The sequence below is a fragment of the Perissodus microlepis genome, chromosome 3 (assembly GCF_051167445.1).
Source record: "Perissodus microlepis isolate ML-2025 ecotype Zambia chromosome 3, ASM5116744v1, whole genome shotgun sequence".
NCBI lineage: Eukaryota > Metazoa > Chordata > Actinopteri > Cichliformes > Cichlidae > Perissodus > Perissodus microlepis.
Genome location: NC_140463.1, coordinates 25,350,008 through 25,373,631, shown reverse-complemented (window position 1 = coordinate 25,373,631; position 23,624 = coordinate 25,350,008). Strand labels below are relative to the sequence as shown.

General features: G+C 41.4%; 1 protein-coding gene across 2 annotated transcripts in view; it reads right to left on the bottom strand.

Annotated features, from left to right (window-relative positions):
• Window positions 1-145: 145 nt before the first annotated feature.
• LOC146390707 (diacylglycerol kinase delta) overlaps window positions 146-23,624 on the bottom strand; it is a 92,463-nt gene continuing 68,984 nt past the window's right edge. Inside the window, exons 14-31 of one of the 2 annotated variants that reach the window (XM_084923686.1) lie at window positions 22,157-22,244; window positions 20,221-20,312; window positions 17,446-17,545; window positions 16,096-16,161; window positions 14,294-14,465; window positions 14,085-14,210; window positions 13,813-13,897; window positions 13,619-13,726; window positions 12,985-13,081; window positions 12,747-12,854; window positions 12,486-12,599; window positions 10,895-11,029; window positions 10,049-10,212; window positions 8,998-9,103; window positions 8,705-8,794; window positions 6,459-6,572; window positions 6,163-6,277; window positions 146-4,105 (exon numbers count right to left, since the gene is read on the bottom strand). In XM_084923686.1, the coding sequence (XP_084779812.1) occupies window positions 4,053-4,105; window positions 6,163-6,277; window positions 6,459-6,572; window positions 8,705-8,794; window positions 8,998-9,103; window positions 10,049-10,212; window positions 10,895-11,029; window positions 12,486-12,599; window positions 12,747-12,854; window positions 12,985-13,081; window positions 13,619-13,726; window positions 13,813-13,897; window positions 14,085-14,210; window positions 14,294-14,465; window positions 16,096-16,161; window positions 17,446-17,545; window positions 20,221-20,312; window positions 22,157-22,244 (1,933 nt within the window). In that variant the 3' untranslated portion in view covers window positions 146-4,052. The remainder of the gene's footprint in view (window positions 4,106-6,162; window positions 6,278-6,458; window positions 6,573-8,704; window positions 8,795-8,997; window positions 9,104-10,048; window positions 10,213-10,894; window positions 11,030-12,485; window positions 12,600-12,746; window positions 12,855-12,984; window positions 13,082-13,618; window positions 13,727-13,812; window positions 13,898-14,084; window positions 14,211-14,293; window positions 14,466-16,095; window positions 16,162-17,445; window positions 17,546-20,220; window positions 20,313-22,156; window positions 22,245-23,624) is intronic. The other variant, XM_084923687.1, reaches the window with a different exon arrangement.

Here is a 23,624-nt window from a genome sequence, read left to right as displayed (position 1 = left end):
ACTATTTAAGTCTTTACCTTTAGTTGTGACCTACTTTGATTAAAGCACACGAGGCCTTGACTCTTTTGTCAACCTGGAATAAAAACACTCGAAGGTGCAAGAGCACCACAAATCACACAGTTACTAAATAAAACAACACACAAGATTCACACTTCAATAATTCATTTAATCTCCAGAGGGTTGCACTGACTTTGTCTTTGTTACAAACTGCACATGATAACACAATAAAACACCTCGCAACGTACAAGGTCGTGCAACATCTAGTCTGGCTTCCAGCACTGTCTCAATATATAGGCTGCTCAGAATCAGGGGTGCGTTCACAAATGTCATCTATGGAATACTGTTGCACAAACATGGCAGTGTTTGTAATCTGTGGATTCATTTAAGTTCCTTTGCTAGCATTTTTCTTTTCAGCTTCACGTAACTCCTTGGGAAGAGTTTCAGTTTGCGACATCAGAAAAATTTTTAAAAAACAAACCCTATAAAAGAAAAAACAAAACTAGGAGATATTTAATTAAAAGAGCAATAAATAAGCAATTACTTGTCCCAAAATGGCTTCCATATATTATGTTCCCCAACATCTTTGCAGTAATTTTCAGCACAACACAAACCAAAAATTATACACAAAAATTTCAACCCCCCCCCAAAAAAAGGCTCAACACAAGCTAAACAACTTCTTTGTGTTAGTAGTTTGTAAATAACACTGGATTACATTTTAAATAACTTTGGTTTGAAATTAGTATTACTTTTTTCTTTTTTTTCTTCTTCTTTGGGATAGCGTACCAATTGGGGTAAGGATGTTTAAATGACATCTCTGTGATAGTAAAATGACACAATCACGAATAACATTGGTGTCAAATGGTGTCGAGCTGCTGTTGGAGTAATTGTACCGCCACGAATGTAATAAACATTTGTGTATACATCTCCATATATTCATATTTTTTTTGTGATTGGTTACATATATCACACTTTATCGAAACACTTATGTCCGTATACATTTTTCATAAATAAAAAGATTTCATTCATCGATTAAAAAAAACAACCCTGTAAACACGTGAAATCTTAGCGTACACACACACACACGTACACGTGATTACCCCCCCAATCAAGTTAACCTCTTGATAAAGTGCAAGGCAAGATACAGTAAACTTTGAAATATATGACATACAACAACTCCTGCATCTCAAGTGCATGTGAGCGCCATCGCTCAATCATGCGCACGTTATTGTATGTCTCATAACCCACAAAAGTACAAACTTGGCACAACACCACGAAAGCCTCTAAGGTGTAGAGCGTAAGCTGGCACACTATGGATACAGTAGCACAATCCTACATCTACAACGCCTCACAGTTATTCTGTCTGGTAAAGGATTAGTTTGATAAATGTGGAAAACAATGTCCGAACTCAACAACCGAGCACTTCTGTGTAAATGAAGCAAAGCTGATGCACAAACAACTTTATTTTAACAGACCTGAGTCAAAGTGAGATTGTGAATGTACATCTTTGTCCCTTTTCTAGTTTTCAAAGCAGTTTAGTTATAAATTAAGATTATGTAGGCTTCATATGAAAAAACATCTAACAACCACTGCGTCATATTGCTAGCTTGAAAAGCTCGTATTAGCTAAAACTAGCTAGTATTTCATTTTGTTTTAATTTTCTTACTTCCTTCCTTCTTACATTCTGACAATCAAACACTTGGCAGTAACTATGTCTCATGGTGTAGTTCAGGCCAATAAATGTGAAAATGTGAGTGTAAAGACAAAACAAAGTATAGCTAACTTGTACTGCAACATTAAAACTTAGGTAAAGGTTAGCTAGTGAATGTTCTTTATTATATTCTGATAGCAAAAATTGTGACATTTTATGAAATTCACTTTTTTGCTAGGCAAGAGGAATGTTTTATTATTATTATTTACAAATTTAGCTTTGCCTCTGAAAAAAAGATGTAAAAAGGAAGATGTCAAATCCTGCCAAAAGTTGGATTTGACTGCTTAACAAAGAACATGCTGTTTGAGTAGCAATTATCGGATCCATTGCCACTGTCTTTAGTAGGGATGTACAGGACCAGTCGGCTTGAATATTACTGCAATTCCTAGTTGCACTTGTGGGTTGAAATGATTATAGGATTTTTTTATGCTGTAATTAATATGAGTATTTGGTGGTTTGAAACGCTGATATTCCAACATTTGGCCATTCTCTTTTCAAACAAAACAAACAGATTTCCCTCATATTTATTATTAATTTTTTTATGTGCATGTTGTTGGATCATGTATTTCACTTTTAGGCTAGTAGGAAAAGAAGGAAAAAAACAAACAGTAAACGAGTTAACAAATTTCTGGAGTATTGTGAAGGAACAATTTTCGATTTCAGGGATTTCCAAACAGCAGAACAACAATTTAGGTACTCAAATAATACACTATTGATGCACGGCTTGACAAAATTTACTTACATACCTACACCCTGCATATTGTAAGTGGTTTGTCTTTTTTTTTTTTTTGCTAAACTAAATCCTTCTTTTCAGTTAAACTCCAACCAGTCTGGTTTAAAACAAAAGTAACATTCACAAATGTTGCTGGTCTGAACAAACACGTAAAAAAAAAAAATTTAAATTTAAAGAAAAAAAATCATTTTCATGAGGCAATATCCACTGTGAGGCGAAGGCTAAGTATGCATGCGGGGACACACATAACAATAGTAATTGGCTTGATTATATGCATGGTGGCCAAAGAGTTTGTCAAAGGGGGAAGCAGCAAAGCCAGAACAGCTTCACAGGTTACCATTGGGAAAATAAGATATACAAAAAAATAGATATACATTTTGTAATGTTAATAACAATAATAATAATAATAATAGCTTTTAACCACAACAAGGCAAAGTCAAATATCCACTGACTCTTATATTACATATACAATCATGAATATGGCAAAGTATTAGTAACACACTGAGTAGCTGTAATGTTTTGTTTGTGTGCATCCTTGATGCTTCCTCCTTCTGTAAATGCATTTACCAGACACTACCAAAAATATCTGCTCTTATCGAGTCACTTCACCTGGTACTGTGCCTCATAGTGGTTCACAGAACACCTGAAAAACTGCACAGTGGGAAGAAATATTTAACTCCCACATAAGCCACATTTTAGACCTCAATAATAACCAAAAGAGTGTACTTTAAAAATCCCACAGTCGGATCTTTTCACAGGGCTGAATGCCAGATGAAATGACTCACAGTAAAGTTTTTTTTTTCTTTTTGCAGCGTGGCTGCATAGCCTCGGACCACACAAGCCACACAACAGCCTATTAAGAACCACTTTAAAACCACAACAATAGAACCTCTGTAAAATCATATACGATTTATCATTTAACATCATCATTATTCACAGGTTAGTACAAGTCCACACAAGTACATTCCTCAGTATTTTTTTTTTTGCAACATATAAGAGAATCTCCAGTTCAGTAGACGGTAAGGTCGAGATGTTTCAGTTTGTTCATTTTGTTGATTTGTTGCGTCGGAGTTCTCATAGCAGTAGCATCACGGAATAAATACTCAGTCTTAATCAACGTCTAAAGGCGATTCAAGAAGTTTCGAAATAAAACAATTAAAGTTAAACGATTGTAACAACTTATGATTGTACATATGAAATAATATGGCTGAACTCAACATGCAAGGAGAGCACCACGTAAACACATTTCTTGGTCACGAAAAAAAGAAAAAAACAAAACAAAACATAAGCCAGGAAGGACGTTGTTGCTCCACGCACCTTGATTTCAGTTTAATTCGCTGCTGGCCACATCTACCGAACCAGAAGCAGAGCGCCAGTGGTGAAGCAATGCGATGCAAAGCCAGGGCCCTTTGGAAAAAAATTCAACAGAAACAGGGAGGAAAAATAAAATCCCCCCCTCGACCCACGTAAAATAAAATAAATCCTATAGTGGGAGGAAACACCTCTGTCAAGCCAATGGGCATTGTGGTTAGAGGTAAGGGTAGGAGGGGTGCTCCTCACACCTGGTTTTCAGGGTAACGGGGTCGGTAATAAAGCACCTCGTGCAGGACTTCAGTTGCCTGAAGAATCTGCCTCAGTGGTCCCGCCTTTCATATCCCAGTTTCCTGTGGACGAAACAGAAAACAATAAAAACCTGACCCTGCTTACAAAGACACATAACTGTGTTTTTAAAATAAAAGCAGGCTGAAGCTGACTAAAGCCTCTTCTTTTAGTTCTTGGAGTAAATTGCCGTTAAGGACAACAGGACCTTGAAAAATGACAACATCCCCCGCCTCTCTTTTTGTTGCTCACTGATGTGTAATTGAAGAAAAATGCTAGCTGCTGTTTGTTTGGCAAACTTGATCCTTTGTGGTCTGGTTCCAGTGTCGCACAGAGTTTGATTATGTGGTTAAAATCAATTAAATGGTTTGCCCAGCGGGAGTAACCACTGCAAACAAACAAACAAAAGAAAAACTCTAAATGGCATGACTGACTCAGTATAGCTGTAACTGATCCACAAGAAACTGATCCAAGTCCTGGAGACATGCAGAACCGTCTCCTCGTGAAAGGGTCATTTTTATAGTTCCACCGTGGGCACTGTGACTTACATACACGACAGATACCAAGTGAAAAAAAAGATTAACGCTTCCATTTATTGCACCAAACAACCCAAAACGTATCCGTCTTTCAAATCATCCTCTCAGGACAGGACCTGTTCACTCCTATACTGCGTGCATGAATTTTAATTTGGTTTGGTTTGCTTGTGTTGTTCTACTTTGTATTAACACCAGCCAATTTATAATGAATTGGGTTAGGAGATCAAATCAGGACAGGATCAAATCACTTAATATGAAAAGATAATAGAGATAAAAGATGGATTCATTTATGTTTTTCCTTACTAGGTTTAAAAGCCTGAGGTCAGTAGCTGTTTAGTTCTGCTAAACCCAAGAAGAGCGAAAAAGAGCCTTTGGTCAACAAAATGCATGTTGACACAAACTTAACCTTTCCTTTGAGTTATATTTAAAGTTCAAGGAAAAGATTTTTTTTTCATGACTATTCATATGTGTATTTGTTTTCTTTTACTATAACCAAGAAGTACTACATAATCCATAATTTCCCTAGGGATTAATAAAGTATTCTGATTGCAAAACCTCAGTAGAATTGTAGTTTGTCCTTGATAAAGGATAGGAACGCATGAGTGTTGCTGCACAGCACACAGAGAGCTTTTTCAGTCAGTTTAATTTCAGAAAGTTTCATTTAATCTTAGGCCAGAGGTTTCTCAGGTCGATACCTTCGGCTCTAAGACGAAACCTCCCCGAGCCGTGTGTTTGGCTCCTTTTTCTCTCATTGTTGGACAGCAGGGGCTAAAATGACTCATTTGATGTTGAAGGTTGCTGACCTGGTCTAGACAACACCTTGGTCTTTGTATTGCTGTAACCCACATCCCAAAGAAATGAACAAACACAGCTAATGGCTCGGTCACACTACAGCGAAAATAGGACGGTAAACTCTTTCTGACTTTGGGGGGAAAAAAATATTTAAAATTCTGGTGGTTGCCCAATGATTGCTTTCAATATTTTTGCTGACAATGACAGATGTCAAGAGTTGCAACTGACAACCTTGTCTGGGCGAACACTCAAACACAAGGCTATTGCTCAAGTTGTGGTGGGAGGCAACCTGTCTCCAAACTCGGACTGACTGCAGTCACTCTCCAACAGATTGGCCAAGATTTGCAAATAACTGGAGTCTATTTTTGCAATAGGGAATACGATTGACTGGTTCCAAACTGACTGAGACATTTTGCATTTAAATTGCTGTCCTGAAGCAACTGCATCACTATTTGTAACTCTTTAGAAATGTATAACTGTCTGTTTTAAATGTATGAGGTTCTGAACTCTTAACGCAAGTAGTTAATGTGAATTTCTGTGCCTGGAGATGGCAACAGGATTTGCTGATTTATTATAGTTGATCAGCATCTTATTGATGTGTTGACGCACAAGTCTTGACAGACCAAAGTTGCTTCGAAGACGACGACTGGCTGCGAGTGCTTGCAAACCTGCTCCCAGTCTTCAAAGCAACCATTTCAAAGGCAACAAGACTGCAAAATGTTTGGACACGATCACAATAAATTTGTTCCTGCTGTGGTCAACAAACTAGTTTAACTGTTTAACTGATCTTTTACCTGAGAGAGAACTGTTGGACTTCTGCTTGTGGAGCTTCTCTCTCTCCTTCTTCCCCTTAGGTATGATCTTAAGCTTCATACTGCTGCTGCTCTTAGTGCTGCTCCTCACTGAGTCCTAAAAATAAGAGATTGATGGGTACACAGTGAGGGATATTTTGCTATGTGAAAGTCGTCAGTGAAGGCAGATGGGCTGCTACTGAGCAACAGAAGTGACACTGTGGCACTTTGCTGGTTGTTAGTCTGCGATAATGCCACGGCTTCTCTCTGACACAAACAAACACTGCATCCCATCCCACCTCCTCGGTGCACTGCATGAGCGGGCAGATCCAGTGGATGTCATCCAGCTTGTGAAGCTCGGCGCTGAGGCTGTTCAAAGTCAAGCGAAGCTCCTCTCGCTCTGGAGACTCAGACTGAGACAGAGAGAAGGTGAAGAAGAGTTCAATTATAATCAGAATGGGACATTTGACATTTAACCCTCTGAAAGTTGGTAAAAAGTCAACACCTGTTCTGTCTCGATGCGTGTTTTTGACCCCTTCTGATTCACAAATGCATAAACACCTGTTAATGTGTCAACAGTGGTTACTTCCAATTTCTTTGAAAGGAAAAATATTTTGTATATTTTGCTGCACTACCCATCTGTGTAATCATCGCATGTTCACTTCATTTCATCTCTCATCAAAACAAGTTTACAGAAGTAAAATCTACCTGTGGTTCACCATTCAGTGTTAAAGGAAGCGAAAGTTAAACCCTGTTTATTAACTAAAAAATGGCTTTTAGATACTTCAAAAAAGGAAGCAGATTAAACTGCATCCCCAGGAAATTTGTATCTGGCACTCTCTAACATGTAGACGTGTTAAAGACAGCATCAAAGGAAGTAGAGGTGGGTTGCAAGGCGGCTTGCAGCAAGACTAAAACAACTTAAATGTGCTTTATCTAAGATTTACCAGAAGGATGAGCAGAAGGCTATCATCTGAGCCATCAGCCAATGCTGTCTGGCACTGCCATGAGCCATTCAGCGTGCACTAATGCTGTTCTCGGTTTGTCCCTCTAGCTGTGAACAAAGGATTGTTCAATTTGTCCAACTGTGCATGAAGTGCCACCCACAAGTTGAAATGTCTGGACACACCATACAGTCGAGCTGTTCCCACGACAGCTCCGTGGGACTGAGATCTGGTGACTGCACTGGACATAGACCGAATACCAGCTGACTGTTTCTTGAAATAGTTCTTACATAGTTTGGAGCTTTGTTTTGGATCATTTTCCTGTTGTAGGAGGAAACTGGCATCGCCACAGGGTATGGCTCGTGTTGAAAAATGGAGCAATATCCTCCCTTGTTTCAACAATAATTTCTCTTACACAAACCTTCCCCCCCTCTGCAACCAAACTATTGGATTTCTCCACCATGCTTTAAAGTTATTGTTGAGCTCCTCCAGCACCTATTTATTTGTTCCGAATCTCACAAATGTTCTGTTTTGACCACAACTCCTCAAACTTTAGATTAATGGGTCTGCAAGGCTGGTTTCTAATCTTCCTCCGTCCAGTGTTTGTGTTCTTTCCCCACACGGTTTTCTTTTCCATTTATTGGCCAGAGTCAAATTAAGCTTTTTCCTTTCAACTCTGCCTAGAAGGCCATCACGAAGATGTCTCATCATTACTGCTGACACTGAAACTAGTTATTTACGGGAACTGTTTATTGAAGGTGCCAGTCAAGGCACTTCTCTTTCTGTTCCCGTCAAAGTCAGAGCATGTTTTCTCCAAAGGGAGTTGTTCCTTCTGGTCTTTGTTGAGCCATGCTCTAGTCTTTATTTCTTATCGGGTGTACACACAGGAAGAGCGATGAGAAAAAAAAAAAAAAGGTAACTTGTATCAATGAAGAGCAAAATAAGCCAAATAAATTAACAAGCAGTTAAACTAATGTCAACTTTAAAGCCACATCCACACTGGAAGTGATTTGCAGCGATGTGGTGACCACAAACTACCGAAACTGAATGAAATGCTGATTATGAACGAAACAACCACCATGATGGGACGTGAGCGGGACCTCAGATAACCAGGTAAGTGCCTGAAGCAACTTCCAATGAGAGTGAAGGATATATGAAATATGATCTGTTAATAAATATATTGGAAGTCGTGATTACTCGAAAGTGACAAGCAATCAGCTTCAAGGAGCAAACTGCTTTCAGTGTGAACGCAGCCTCCTGACTACCAATGGGAATGAACTATACGCCTGACTGACTCATGACAGGGCAGAAAATGTGCTAGAGGGTTACCTACACAGTCAGCTTGATCGTCCAGCAGCGACTAACAGTCAGTATACAGTAGTCATATGCAGAGTTCTCATTTTATCTGCTCGTCTGCACAAAGGCCCACTGCTTTAAACTGTGAGATTTCCTTAAAGCTACAGCGAACACAAACTGAACAAACACGTTGAACAGCAGAAGCTGAAATATCTGAATGGCTTCAGAGGAAATGAAGGACCGAACGCAAACAAGGAGGGAAACAAAGAACGGAGAGACGAGAGGGATGAACGGCTGAGGCGTACCAGTAGTTTTCCATCGAGCAGCATCCTGGTCTCAGCCTGGAGGACTTTACTGCTGTTAACAATTTCCACTGCAGTGCTGCGACTCAGACACTGAGAGAAAAAAAAAATAAATTCAAAGTGACTGTTTTGAAGACATACGTCGTCCTTGAGGTGACATCACTGATGGAGTTCAGGTTAACAGGCTGCAAATTTAACAGCCTTTAAATTGACATGAAATCTGAGCATTTTTCTGAAAATCTGGTCATTTTGTGCCATCAATAAACTCCCATCTGCTCTCCGCCTCGGTGTCTTACCTCGGGGCTGGACAGTTTGGCCTCTGTGAGCACCAGCGCAGTGGCGTTGACTGCGTGAGCCAACTCCTGCTCCACCAGCTTGTGTGTCTTGGCCGCCTCGCGGATTCTGGGCAGGCACAAAGCAGGAAATGGTGAGAAAAAAAACAGAAAAGCACAATTATGGCCGCTGTAGCCTGTTGATACGTACCCGCCTCTGAATTTACTTTCTTTTATTGTCTATTATTGTATTGCCTCTTTCTCAAATATAACCGGAGCATCTTCTACTGTGCGCTTAAATTATTTGTAACACATCTCTCTTGAATTGAAATTCCCTTTACGAACGTTTCTCCACATCTGAGGCAAGTTTACAAATGTAATTAAAATATTTATCATCCTGAAAGTACGGCAGTTTTGAAACATAACCGAAGACATCATGATAAACACTGCAAACTGAGACAGGAAGGAGGAGCTGCAGAGGGACACTACTTGTTTGCAAATGTGAAAAAGAGAAATAAAACAGCTCATCAGTGCAACGGAGACAAGCTCAACGCAAGTTTGCAAATAAGCCAGTTAATTGCGGTGGGATGAGGAAATTACCCCTTTATGGTCTCCACACACAGACGGATGCAGCTCAGTTAGACTGAGCTGTTTGCAATGTTTGAATGATATATTTTAAAATAATGGAGAGCGGGCATGGGGAACTCGAGGGCCGGTGTCCTGCAGGTTTTAGATCTCACCCCGGGTCAACACACCTGAATCAAATGATTAGTTCATTACCAGGCCTCTGGAGAACTTCAAGACATGTTGAGGAGGTAATTTAGCCATTTAAATCAGCTGTTTTGGATCAAGGACACATCTAAAACCTGCAGGACACCGGCCCTCGAGGCCTGGAGTTCCCCCACCCCTGATGAAGAGAAGTGTTTTTCAGTTTTAGTGCAAAATTTTTGTATTTTTAACATTTTCTTCTGACCACAAAACAGCATCCAGCTTTTAAAACCACTGTGTGGCGTCAGCACGCACTAATAAACTGTAGGACAGCTGAGACGAGAAGAAAATCTGAAGCGGTGCCTACTTGTTGATGAGCGTGTCGGCTACGATGCCTAGCTGCTGAACCTGGGCGCACTCCTCCTCGGTCAGGTACTCCATGGACTGCTGGGAGTTAAGGCGGGGCCTGCTGGCGCGGTAGCTGTCGATCTTCCTCTTGTCCTCCCACGACTTCAGCGTGCTCTCAAACGCCTGGTTGTAAAGAGATCAATGTTCAGCCAAGCTAGTGCTGCTGAGCCATCTTTGAAAGAGAAGCCCATTTCAAACAAATCCAAGAGCCACCCGATGTCTGCTTTGAAGGAGTTCCCCTGTCAGTTACTGTGCGGTTTGTAGAAATAAATGTCAGGGTGCATTTCATTTCACGTCTAAGACTAATACACAACAGCAAAGACATCTTTTTAATCTCATGAAGGAGCAAAGGAAGAAAAGTGTTTCATTATGAATTTAATTTAAAAACTCGCCAATAATCGTGCCTCGAGCAGGCAACCAGCAGGGAAAAGATTTACCCGACACATAACTGTCACTATTTCACTGAATAAAGCCGCATTTAGGGAGGATAAAACCAGCGAGCCAACTCTGTGGTGCTTAAGGAGGGGAAACCATGGAAACAAACTGCCCAAATGTGCTTGGCTCAAGAGAGCTCTCAGAGGTTTGAGCAGCATGAAGGGAGAACAAACAGTGGGTATGGATGTGATTTAAGAAATCCCAAAATAGAAAGACTCAACAACACAGGCAGAGCGCTGAGTGTCCAGCTGCAATATTTATGAAAGGAAAAGGGAGAATCTCCAGCCACTGCTGGTTTTAACATGCATGCCGCAGACATGGGTATGCAAAGTGTCAGGTGCAGGTTTTTTATGTGTGCTTCAGCGCTCACCCGGTCTCTCGTGAGCATCTGAGCGCGGTTCTTGTGGATGATCTTGACGATGCCGGGCGGCTGGATCCAGGCCTCTCCGTCCACCTGCACAGGAACCCCCTCCTCCCCCAGGATGGTGATCTTCACCTGGCGGCACTGAGAAGCGACAGAGCAGAAAACAGCAGCTGTCAGATGCGGGGGTTTGAGTGCTTTTTATCAGCTAACCCCTTAAACTGACCTCCTCTGCCCTCTACTGATGAACACTGAGCAATTCATGTGAAAAAAAACAGCAAGTTTAAGGGTTGGGGCTCTTCTTGCACGGTTGGATTTTATACCTCTTGACAGCCCTCAAAGCTCAGAACAAACAACTCTTAATTCAAGATTCTGACTAGTCACAAACCTGTTATTTCTTAGCAGTATTTTTATTGCCTGATAGGAAAAAAATTTTCCCTTTTCCAAATCACTAAGGCCTGATAATTTGTACTAACCAAGAAAGCTCACCCGCCACAAAAAGATCCTTGTCATTAGTTGTAATTAAATTAGCAGGATTACCTAGCCAAAAGAATTCATGATAACAGCACAGTGGAAATAATACCAGGCCTACTACGTTGAAGTGCCAAGGGCTTTAACTCCCAGTGAAAAACATCTGTTGATAGTTCAATTCAATTTTATTTATGTAGTGCCAAATCAAAATAAGTCACCTCAAGGTGCTTTAAACTGTAGGGTAAAGATCCTGCAACAATTAAGAGGAAGCACTTAGCGAAAGTGGGAAGGAAAAACTCCCTTTTAACAGGAAGAAACCGGCAGAACCAGGCTCAGGGAGGGGCCATGACCAGAGTGAGTGAAAACAAGCAACAAGCTGGTTTTGGGGACGGTGGGCACCTGGCAGATCCCACGGATGCCTTTGAAAGAGGATAACAACAGCGAGAGGAAAAGGAAAGCTCGCCTTTATGTATGTACAGCCACAGGGGGAGAGTTTGGGCTGTGATCCTCCTCCAGTTATTGAATTATTGGTGCACTGGGACGCTCTTATTTAAAATAAATGCCAGTGTATGAAAATATCTTCGGTGTGTAGCTTATTCAAAGACTGTTTTAATCTGAATATACATTTTAGATTACTCATGTTGCACATTCATGTAAACACTGTGACTCCATATAAATATTATAATTACTCCACGGCCTCCTTTATTATCCTTCATATGTAGATGACTGTGGAGAGTTTATATTTATATACGGTAAGGATCAGACCTTCAGCTGCAGGTTAAACAAGATTCCTTGAGCTGTTGGTTCAGAGTGGAAATTAAATATTTGCATCTGATATTTGTCTTTTATTGGTGCAGAAAGTGACGGCCACGGGATTTGATTCCAGTTTGTTTTGAGTTGCTTCCTGTTGCTTCCTGTTATTAAACCTCAACCTCTGATAAGAGCTGATGTGCAGTGTTTGCAGGTCCTGAAATATTGTGGACTTTCACCTTCTCAGCCAACCTTAACAGTGGTTTAACTTGCTCAGCGTGTCCTTTTGAAGGCCAAGCTAAGATGCTGATGTAGAAAAGTGGTTTTAAAAAGGTTCTGTCAGACATATAGAGGTAAGCGTTATATGTGTCTGTGTTACCTGTGCAATGCGATGGTGCTGCAGGTTTATGACTCTGGACACGGCCATCTGCATGCTGCCGAACACCGCCACCACCTCCAGCTTCTTATCATCAAAAGACGGAGCTCCAAAGTTCTGGAGGTGCAAGCGATAAAATCAAACACCGTCAGATTCAAATTTAGATGAATTTGAAATGTAAAGTAAAAATTCTGATTTATTTTCTTGTCTTTTCTTTTCTTTTTACTGAGACTGCCTCTGAAGGCCCGGTTGCACAACACTCACATTGTCCTCCTTGGTGCCTCCCCAGAAGTTGATACCGCCTGCATAGCTGGGGATGTTGAGGACAGCCAAGCCCTGCAGACTCGGCAGAGACATGGGAACCCCGTCACACTGTGGACAGAGGAGAGGAGATGCTTCAAGACGAGGAAAACTCAGCAGGTTTGCAGAAAATAGCTGACAGACATTTGTTTCCCTAAAGAAAACCGTTGGGTGTGTGTTCATGTACGCCTGTTTTTTTTACCTCCAGCTGAACTCTCTGCTCTAGGTTCTTGTACGTCTTCTGGACCAGCTCTTTGGTCCCCAGGACTCCGTACCACATCATGTTCTTGGTGCGACTACTGCAGAGGGAAAAGCAAACCAGTCAGGCCTGAACACAATATGATAAACTGATGTGTTGCTTAACAAAGCACAACTAAAAAACACCATAAAATCTAAAACTGAAGCAATTTAAGCAGATATTCTTCTGCTGCTAGCCTTAGGAGGTCATTACTGGGGGAACTTTGTCATCTTGATCGGACGTTTCTTTCTGATATGCACCTTTATTTACTGGCATGACTGAGAATGTCACGGACTAGTAGGTCACATGTAGCGTAATGAACTGGGATTACTGTGGGCATTTACAAAGAGTGCAGTGACAAGATTGCGTGTAAGGTTGAACCCCACAGATTTGATGCGACTGACTCTGATGGATGTGTATTTATGGGAGTTCCTATCTCAAGGTGACACACAATTTAGAAAAAAAGCTAGAAAGCTTATTTTTATTAACTTGACACTGAAATAAATTGACTGTTTGGGGATTGTGCTTACACGTCATTTTGCCCCGTTGGGCCTTTATAATGAGGTTTGTGCGTCTGTGTGTTTGTTTGGTTTTTTACCTGCATTTTTTCGGGTGCTCGTCTCTTTTGTTGTTGAACTCGAGGGAGATTTTGGCATCCAGGCCGATGCCAAAGTAGTTGTTCATCACACACTTCTCTGAGCATTGTCTGTAATTATGAAGCATGCAGACGGTTTATTAATACCTGATTTTGTGTGAGTGTGTGTGTGTGTGTACACTCATGTGTGCGCTTACACAGAGTCCTCGCTGAAGGTGACAGTGTTGAGGCTCTCTGGCTTCTCCAGGACGATGGGAGAGGTGGGACTCAAACTTCCTTGACCTGGATAGAACAGCGGTAATAGGAGAAGCGCCTTTAGATTGAAACTGGTGGCTTTTTTTAAGGAGTGAGGAACCTCCAAAGCTTTAAAGAGAAATCACTCTGTCCACTGCTTTGACTCTTTAATTTGCTAATGCGTGAACTAAGAGCACTTTGGCGTGGCGCGTATCCCTGCTGTGATCAAACTTACGTGGCTCGGCGTCCTTCAGCTCCTCACTGTTTTCTCTTTTGATGGAGGATGAAGACGACATCCTTTGGACCTGTGTGTGCCGGTTCTGCTCGTCAACCACTGACATGATGATAGACAACCGGTGAACTGCACGCAGCATGCTTGTATTTTACAAAATAAGCCAGCCCTGATGTTGTGCGCTAAATGACGAGAGAAGAACAGCAGCTTACCTTTCTCGGCCTGCTCGATGATCTGCCTGAGCGCCTTCTTCAGACTGTTCGCCCTGAGCATCAGCTGCTCTTTGGACCGGTACGTTTTGTCCTCCGATCCCGGCTCACTGCCACTTTCATCGTGGCTCGAGCCACCGCTCTCCTGGCTTGGCACCGTACCCGCCGGCACCACCTGGATGAAAGTACAAGTAAAAACCTATAAAACCTGTGAAATAGGCCCTGGTATGCTGCTGTTTGATGGCTTCTTTTGTGGAATTCCTGATATTACCCGACTTCCCCAATCAATCTGTTACATTTTACGAGCAGCGGGAGCCCAGCATCACAATATCACCAAAGCAGCAGTGTTCAACCTGAAAACGTCTTCTCATTCATAATTTTTTACGATCCCTGCTTCGCAGCCCTCTACAGCGGTGCAACATCAGCGAGAGGCAGCAGTTATCATCCTTTAACGACAGAACTGCGGCTACGCGCAGAACTTTGAATCAACGGTAAAAATTCAATGCACTTCCCCTTTTACTGAGCAGAAAGTTTAAATCATGCTGACATTTTGAGGGCTGGGCTGTTTCTTCTAAAGCAATGACATAAATCTCTGGATAAAAGGCTCCACAGGGTGCAGAGGCACAGAAAGCTGGATGATGTTTTGCTCTTGAGCTCCCATGAGGAAACTTAAAATGTGTGCAAAGCCACCATTTTCTTTTATACTTGACCTCATGTTTCAGACAGTCCTTAGTTTATCATTGCAATCCTTATTTTCTGTTTAGTTTGAATTCCCAGACACTGTATGTGTTTATTATTTGCAGTACAAATACTGCTTTGTTTGCTTTAGTAATTCGTCTACCGCGCAATCGTCAGTTCAAGACTGGGAGCAGACACTGACTGGGAAGGGAGAGACTATAATTAGGGGGAGACGACATTATCATGCATAATTATGAAGCAATCAATCACAAACATTAGGCTGTTTTTCAGTCTAAGCACTTTCATGAAGCAATAAAAATTCAAAGTATGGTTCACTTTTGAGATGAAGGCAGCTGTAATAAAAATGTCATTTATTGTAGAAAAAACTCATCTGTTCAAGGTTACAAATAATCTTCTTGTGGCCTCTAGTAGTGGACTCATCTCTGTGTTTGTTCCACTAGATCTCAGTGCTACATTGGATACTGCTGACCACAATATTTAAATACATACATCAGAACATACTGTAGGTATTACAGATACTGCACTTCAGTGGTTTGTATCATAGCTATCTAAAAGACTCCAATGTGTTCATGGAGAGTCCTCTTCACACACTGAGGTTAATTATGGAGTTCCACAGGGTTCAGTGCTAGGACCAATTCTGTTTACATTACACATGCTTCCCTTAGGCAGCATCATCAGAAGGCCTAGCACTGCAGATGACACCCAACTTTATCTGTCCATGAAGCCAGATAACACACACCAATTAGTTAAACTACAGGAATGTTTCCACTCACTACTACTGAACTTTTAACATTATACAGATTCAAATGATGGTTGTTCAAGGACAGAAGGGAGCAGAGACATTTAAAAAAAGAAGCATTTATAAAGCCGTAAGGATAGAAGTAAGACTAAAATCAAAGTAGTGAAGGAACAGCGGTGGATGGGAGGTTACATAAGTGAGTCAAAACCTACAGGAACCCACATGCACGTTATTAAACTAAGTACTCTGTGGGAACTGTAAACATGATCTGGGTTGAGTATAACTGGTTGTGTTATGTCATTGTCAGTGTGGAAATGTTGGTGTGTTTGCACAGTTAAAGTCTCTTATAACCACTTGTTGTCATTACCTGGGCTTCAGCTTCCTCACTTAAGGCCTTGACGAGGGAATCGAGCTTCTCGTTGAGCAGCGCACACTGAGAGAGGAACAGAGAGGGAGATTTTCATTATCCGCATGGTTTTCTTTCTCACTTCAAAATTACACGAGTGCGGTGTAAATTTGGACATGCAGTACGCATCACTTTGAAATCGTCACTCTGTGAGGCTGCAGCAACACCTCAAACCAGCGTGAAAACAATACTCGCTCTGATTTGGTGTACATGGGACTTTTATTTGGAGACTTGTGAGGCATCAACGCTGCTTCGCAGTATTTGGAAAAAGGCGGGTAAGTCAGAGGGTGGAAGCTTAAAAGATTTTTCTTAGTTTTTTAGAATCTTTTACTTCTCGAAGTGATTTTCTATGCAGAGACTCGAGCGGAAATGTTGTATTCAGTGGTTGTAGTCACGTGATCATCATCTATGTGGCGTTAACTTGTCCACCATGAGGACAACAGACTGGATGCAAAAGAAAATTGCGTGTAACCAGCATTTGGTGAGTCGTGGTGAGCGTTTGCAGAAAACTTTGCAGCAAACTACGACCAAAGCAGCTTTTTGGTGCAGCACCCTGTTTGCAACTGATTTCACCTAGCAACTGTGAACAACCTCTAGCAACCATTTGCTAACTGGGAATGCATCAGACGGTCACTGACCGCTCTCTAAGCCTTCATATCTGAAGTGAGTAATACACCTGCTAAACATTAAACATGATTAAGGTAAGGACTCATTTACGGACTATGATCTTGCCCAAGGATGCTTTGGCACACTGGCAGGAGGAGCTGGGGATCGATCCCCCAATTGGTAGAAAACCCACTCTACCACCTGAGTCACCCTAAAATAATGTGAAAACTGGGGGTAAAATAACAAAAAAAACAAAGCAAGTGCATCCAACCCTGTTAGACTTTTGAGTGCGTAACACTAGATCAGAGACAGCAAGACCTGAAATTTCTGAATTTAGATGTTATCCCGTCGTTGTATCCTATTAAGTCCCAAATAAACGAGAAGCAGCATGAAAATGATCAAAGCATGAGTGGGTTAGAGTCTTTTGTGCAGACAGCGAGGAGTGACTTTGACTCAGTTTTTAATCTTGCATTCAGACTTCCAGCTTCAGTGTCTCCATTTGTTCTAATGAAGAGTCAAATAATTCAGCAAGAAGAAAACATGAACCGCCAAAGGCGCAGAACACTAAAGCAGGGAGTGATAACACTGAACCTTCAACTATATTTCACACTCTCAATTATACGCACGCACACCTACACTTGCCCACTAGTTACTGTTATACAAGCTCTTACATAACCCACGCGGCTGCACACAAAACCCATTTACCTTCTTTGCCATGGCATCTGCCTCCTCCTTGTTCTCCGTGGCTCTCTCGTACGCCTTCCCCACCTCCGCCACAAAATCATTCACCGTCCCACACAGAAATCTGAAAGGGAGGGGCAGGGAGGGACGTGAAGGTGAAGGTTAACGTGATTAACACAGAGAGTGAAACTAATTATACGGCTAACAAGTTTCAGATTGTGTGAGTCACTGTGCAGTTACTGAAGATTATACACACACACACACACACACACACACACACACACACACACACACACACACACACACACACACACACACACACACACACACACACACTCACACACACACACTCTTGTTTTATTGCCACCTACCTGCCTGTCAGCTACGTCGCCTCCACACAGTCACTATTTACTCACAGCTGTTACATTGCCGCTGCATGACTCAGCAGGGAGGTCTCTCCAAATTCTCACAGTCCTCGTCGTGCTTTTTAGCAAATATTAGATGCTGAAAAATGATCGCCTCTCGCCTTCTACAGAAACACGCAGTTTATGTCCTCCAGTGCTGCCCAGACTATTTATTTTACTTCTATATTAGATGTGTGGAAATTACACGTCTCATCGCACCTTTTTAATGAATTTAAGCGTCATCTTTGAAAGGTAAAGCTTCTAGTGCTGATGAATATCTATTCAGCTTCACCGGTGCTACAATCAATCACGTGCAATGGCTCAGCAGCTGCAGGTGACGCGCCAATAACGGTAAAGATGTCACTAAAGGATAGAAGATACAACTTTATCTGGAAGCTCTTTTTAAGGTGTAACTGCTTTTAAGCAGAGCGCCCAGAGGCTCTTACAAGATGTTTGCCAGGTGCACAGACTGGTTTCTACTGTTCAGATTAGTCAGATACAGTTACTCCATAGATTATGCTTTTGTAAACTTTCTTCTCATAGTACTTTTATAGTGTAGCGGTTCACTTAATACACATATCATAGTACTTTTAGTCCCCCTAACATATATCTCTATGTATATCATATGTTTCTATAAAACAGCCACTACCTGATGTGTGATTAAAAAAAGGTCCAAAAACCTCATTATGTTTAAATTTAGTAAATTTCTGGAAAGGGAAGTTCCTGTTTCTTCCTGTTAAAAGGGAGTTTTTCCTTCCCACTGTTGCCAAGTGCTTGTTCAAAGAGGATGGTTTGATTGTTAGGATTTTCTCTGCATACTGTAGGGTCTCCTTACCTTACAATATCAAACACTATGAGACCACTGCTGGTGTGATTTGGTGCTATATAAATAACTGAACTGAATCTTCCCTGCACACCTTGGACGTCCAAAAGCAAAAATCAACTTCTGTTTCAAACTGATCCAAATTTGTGTGGAGGATGATCACTTGCTGTCACCTCAGAGCAAGAAGGTCCTGGGTTTGAATCCACCACCTAGCACCTTGAGGAGTTTGCATGTTCTCCCCGTGGCTGTATCGGTTCTGTCCGGGTATTCTGAGCTCCTCCCACAGCCCAAAGACATGCGGGGGTTGGGTTAACTGGCAATTCTAAACTGGAAGTTTGTGTAACGGATGGCTGTCTGTCTCTCTGTGTTAGCTCTATGATCGACTGAGGACCTGTCCAGGGCGTACCCCGACTGTCACAGGGATAGGCTCCAGAGTCCCTGCGACCCTGAATTGGATAAGTGAAAGAAACTGACAGAACTGGGGTCTCTAGATATGAGATATTAGTTTAAAAGAGCCTAAAATGTTGCATTTCAGGCCCAACTAGCTGGATTCGCAATTTAAATGCGTTGCAGCCAGCATCACAGAGGCACAGCTAACACATATTCCGGTAACAGACTTCAAGGGAGAGATTTAAAAATCAAATCCACAATGAAAGAAGTCCAGAGGTGCACCAGGGGATGATCCTGAAGGAGAGACTAGCTTAACTGTAAACCAGGTGAGGTTTTAGATTTTTGTGTGCCAAATCCCAGAACTTTCTCGAACTTTCTCGTAAATCTAGCACACTTATTTGTCTCTACTGTCCCTGGCATGTTAGTGGGAGATCATTGTTAATGTTTAGAGGGCTCCATTAGAGTGTGACAGCAGGCTTACATTACTTACTCCTCTAATGGCTTCGCTGGCAGAGTGACATCCCATTTCTTACATTAAGTCCCGGCCCTGTGCAGGAGCTACACCAGACTCTTCTATGAGTTTTCACTGATAGTAAACTCAGGGTGAGAACAGTACCCAGCTGAACTCCATAAATATTATTTTAATGTCATTTCGTGCTTGAATTCTGTTCACACATCAAATCCTGTTAAAATTCTGTTTGCTGCTTTAAAGTTTTTAAAAAAGAAGTTATTATTGTTATATTTCATGGAAAATCTGCTGTGAACGTGTCCTTAAAGTCCCCGAGGTGTTGTAAATGTGCTGCAGGTCTGAACTAAAATAAGCATTGTTTTAAAAGAAACACGTGCAGAGAAATGGAGACGAGTCCTGCTGCACGGTTCCCCAAAGGGAGACGACTAATGTACTAATGCACTTAGGATGACCCCTAAACACTGATTCATCTGTCTCGTTCACTCACAGACACGCTCGCACTCTCAAGTGTATGTGTGACCTCAGGATGAGAGCAAAGCATATATACACACACATTTTAAAAAATACCAAGACAATCACTCGACATCCCCGTCTCATCGTCAGCCCCTCTCCCAGGCTTCATTCACCCATCATTATTATCCTTTATCCTCCCATCTACTACTTTCCTCCCCTCTTGTCTCATTTCTGAGTTTGGAAGCATTCGTGGCACGTACTTGGCAGAGGAAATGACATCACTGTGTTTGTCCGAGTCCAGGATCTTGGCGAGGTGGGAGGCCACGGAGTCTGCATACTGAGTGATGTGAACCTGAGAAGAAGAGAGGAAGGTTTCAAGTTAACAGAGAAACCAAAGAAACTTGATCTGTAGTTTAATCAAACACTCTGGTTAATGAAGTGCCAAAAGATATTTTTCTCTTTCATCTGGAAATATTAATTTACTGGTATTGGCACTAATTATGTGAGCTTAAAGGACCTAAGATGACATTTATCTTTATTCTTTTTAATAGAGGCTGTAACCACTGACTACTAGTACATGCCTACTCAGATCTTTTATTTTAATATCTTTTTTTGAGAACTGAAGCAGCAAAATCATCCACTTTTGGGCAATATGGAACCCAAACTCAGTCCCCTAAAGATGATTAACATTATTATCTTAGATAGAATTAATTATCAGATTTAATGTAACTAAGATTAAATTGATTTCAGTTTTATTTTGGCCAAAGATTTTGCAACTAGCAACAGGTCAGGAACATTATTTGTTGAGTTTCTCAGAGATGAGGCATGGGCAGAGGTTCACCACTTTGCAAAATAACTACATCTACAAATTGTGGAGCAATTGCAAAATAATCTAATTTGTGAAAGCTTTGACTGTCTCATCTACATTTCCTAACACCGTCAAAGGATTCAAAGAATTTGGAGAAATCTCTGTGCGCAAACGGCAAGCCTGAATATGTTTTTTCAAATGGTACATTTTCTTAAATGCATGATTAGTACGGTATCTCTTGTCACAACTGCCACAAAAACCTGTGTGATTTCTTTTCACAGGTCATGTTTGACGTGACAAGGCATGAATTACCCGCTCGTATTACTCATCCATGCACAGGAAATTCAACTGAATTCATCTGCGTTTAAGAAAACGTCAGTCCAGGTTTGCAGTTTGTGCAACAAATCCTTCTGCAGAGCCGGGCATGTACAGTCCTGTGAAGAGGTGCACCTGATGATTCAAGAGCCCGCAGAGCTACCTTTAGCCTCAATGATGTGAAGTAAACGTTTACTGTGTGACCTCATCGGACGCTGACATCGCTATGGAGGAATTGCACCTCACTCTTCTTTACGACCGTGTTTCAGTTCATTCATTTGTCCATGCACAGCTCTAATGTTTCATCAGCTCTGGACTTTTACTGGACCGTCGCGACTTAACTGAGGCCTGGAGAGCAGTAACGTTGAACTCATTTTACATCGTGGGCCACATACAGCCCGCTTTGAGCTTGGGCTCAACCCTAATAAGCTGTAAAGTTAAGAACATACATCAGAAATACAAAATTTATTCCCTCCTTCGTGTTTTCAAAAGCTGTCCAGTAGGCCAGACTGGAGTCTTTGGTGGGCCAAAGTCTTAGATGAAGCTCTTGTGGGGTTTTCGCCGTTTCTCTGAGCATTGCACACTCTGAGCAGGTAATCAAGAGCTACTGATGAGCAGCTCTCACCCTACTTACCCTCTTAATTCCTATAGAAGAGGTAAGGGTGGAGTTAGTCAATCCCCATTTATTACTCAAAAAACTCCAGTTTCTTTGGAATTTTACCGCAATGGCAAAATCATTTAGTAAAGAGGATTAATTTATGTGAGTGAAGATGATTTTAGCACGTTAACCACCATCTACTGCATATCTGGCATTTGAGAGGCAGCGCTCAGCTTGAATTGAAAACACAGAGCTGCCCTTTGTCGATATCACCGCCGCTCCCCGTGGTTTGAGTCTGATTGCTTTGGTTTCCAGCTGCCAGGCTCAATTGATTCTCAGCGGATGTTTTCCAAAATAATTTCAGAGAGCTTGGAAGTTTAGCCATTTATGGTCACCATCTGTCAAGAGACAGACAGCCTCTTTTTTAAAAACAAAACAAAACAAAAAAAAAAAGGAGCCGTGCGGGGTGATTTACCTGTAGAGGAGAATCGAGGCAGTCCTCTTCCTTCACTATCGGCGTCTGTTTATTGGTGGTGGGCACCTCATATGTCATCACGCTCCATCTAAGGAACACAGATTGATAAAAAAAAAGAAAACTGTTATCAGATAATCACACAGAGATAAGACGCAACAGCCTCCTTATCCTGTTCAAACTGCAGATAAGCGGTCAATGAAGAAATGACCTGCAGTTCAAGGTGAGTTCAAAGAGAAGTTTGACCTCTGCTGCCTATAAAAAAGTTTGCGTTATCATTTAATTTCACCCAAAAGACGTCACAACTCGCAGCGTGTGGTAAAGCCTACACTGTCCTTTTACTCCAGAATAGTTTGTTTACTTGAATGAAAACCAAAAGACAAAATTGGAAGAAGCAGCCATCTGCCGTGACCGGTTGGGGTAGATGATTAACAGTTGAAGAAAACATACCCCAAACTCATGGCTGAAGCACATAAGGCATTTTATCTCCCGTGTACATCATCGCCCGCATGAAGAACCAGGAACCAGGAAGAAGGCCAACCTGAACAGTTACATTTACAGCCAGGTATGTAGAGTATGCTCCATCACTAAGATAAGCTTCAGGTTATTTTAAGTGACAATAAAGGGAGTGTCCAAATGCTGGCACCACGCACTGTGATTGGTTCTTTGTAGTCCCAACGCCACTGAAAAACAGCGTGGATAGGATAGGGTCAATAGGGTCAACTCACGACATTCCTGGAGCCTGACAGTTTTTAACAGCAGGTCATATGTGTGTGTGTCAGATTTTCAAAATAAAGGCCTTTGTTTTTCTCAATTGAATACCTGTGTGCTTTAAAAATCTGTGATATTTTTTTTTAACATTAAAGCCTCATTTAATTCCAGGAAGTTATTGAGTTCACAAAAACTGTGTCTAATTTCCAAAATAAAAGACTGAGTATTCAATGAAAGCTACAAAGAGGCTTCGATGGTGGCTCTATAATGTAAAAAAATGAAGATATATAAAAAATAAATAAATAAATCTGCCAAATCAAACATGAGGGTTACTCCCACTGTGACTTTTAGCCTTTTAAAGCTGTGAAATTTAAAAAATGCTTTGAGGTGCCAGATTTTCAACATAAAAGCCTTCTATTTAGCTTTGTTTTAACTTTTTACAAGTATGAAACTGCTCTCTCCCTTCAGCTTTTGAAGCCAACCTGTTTACCTCCTGCTCTTTAGCATCAACCTACAGACTGAGTCTGGCAGTAGCAGCAACCCCCCACGATTTCTCCAGAATCACGCATCAAACATAAGGCCCAGGGGCGGAAATCGGTCCCCAAAAAGACTCCCATCTGGCCCACTGGACGACTTTGGAAAATGTGGAGGAGTTTTATCTGTATTTTCATAACTTCTACTGATAAAAACCTCTCCCATGGTTATTAATACTAAACCAACGTAATTAAGTAACTGTTTTTTTTATTATCAACTGTAAAAA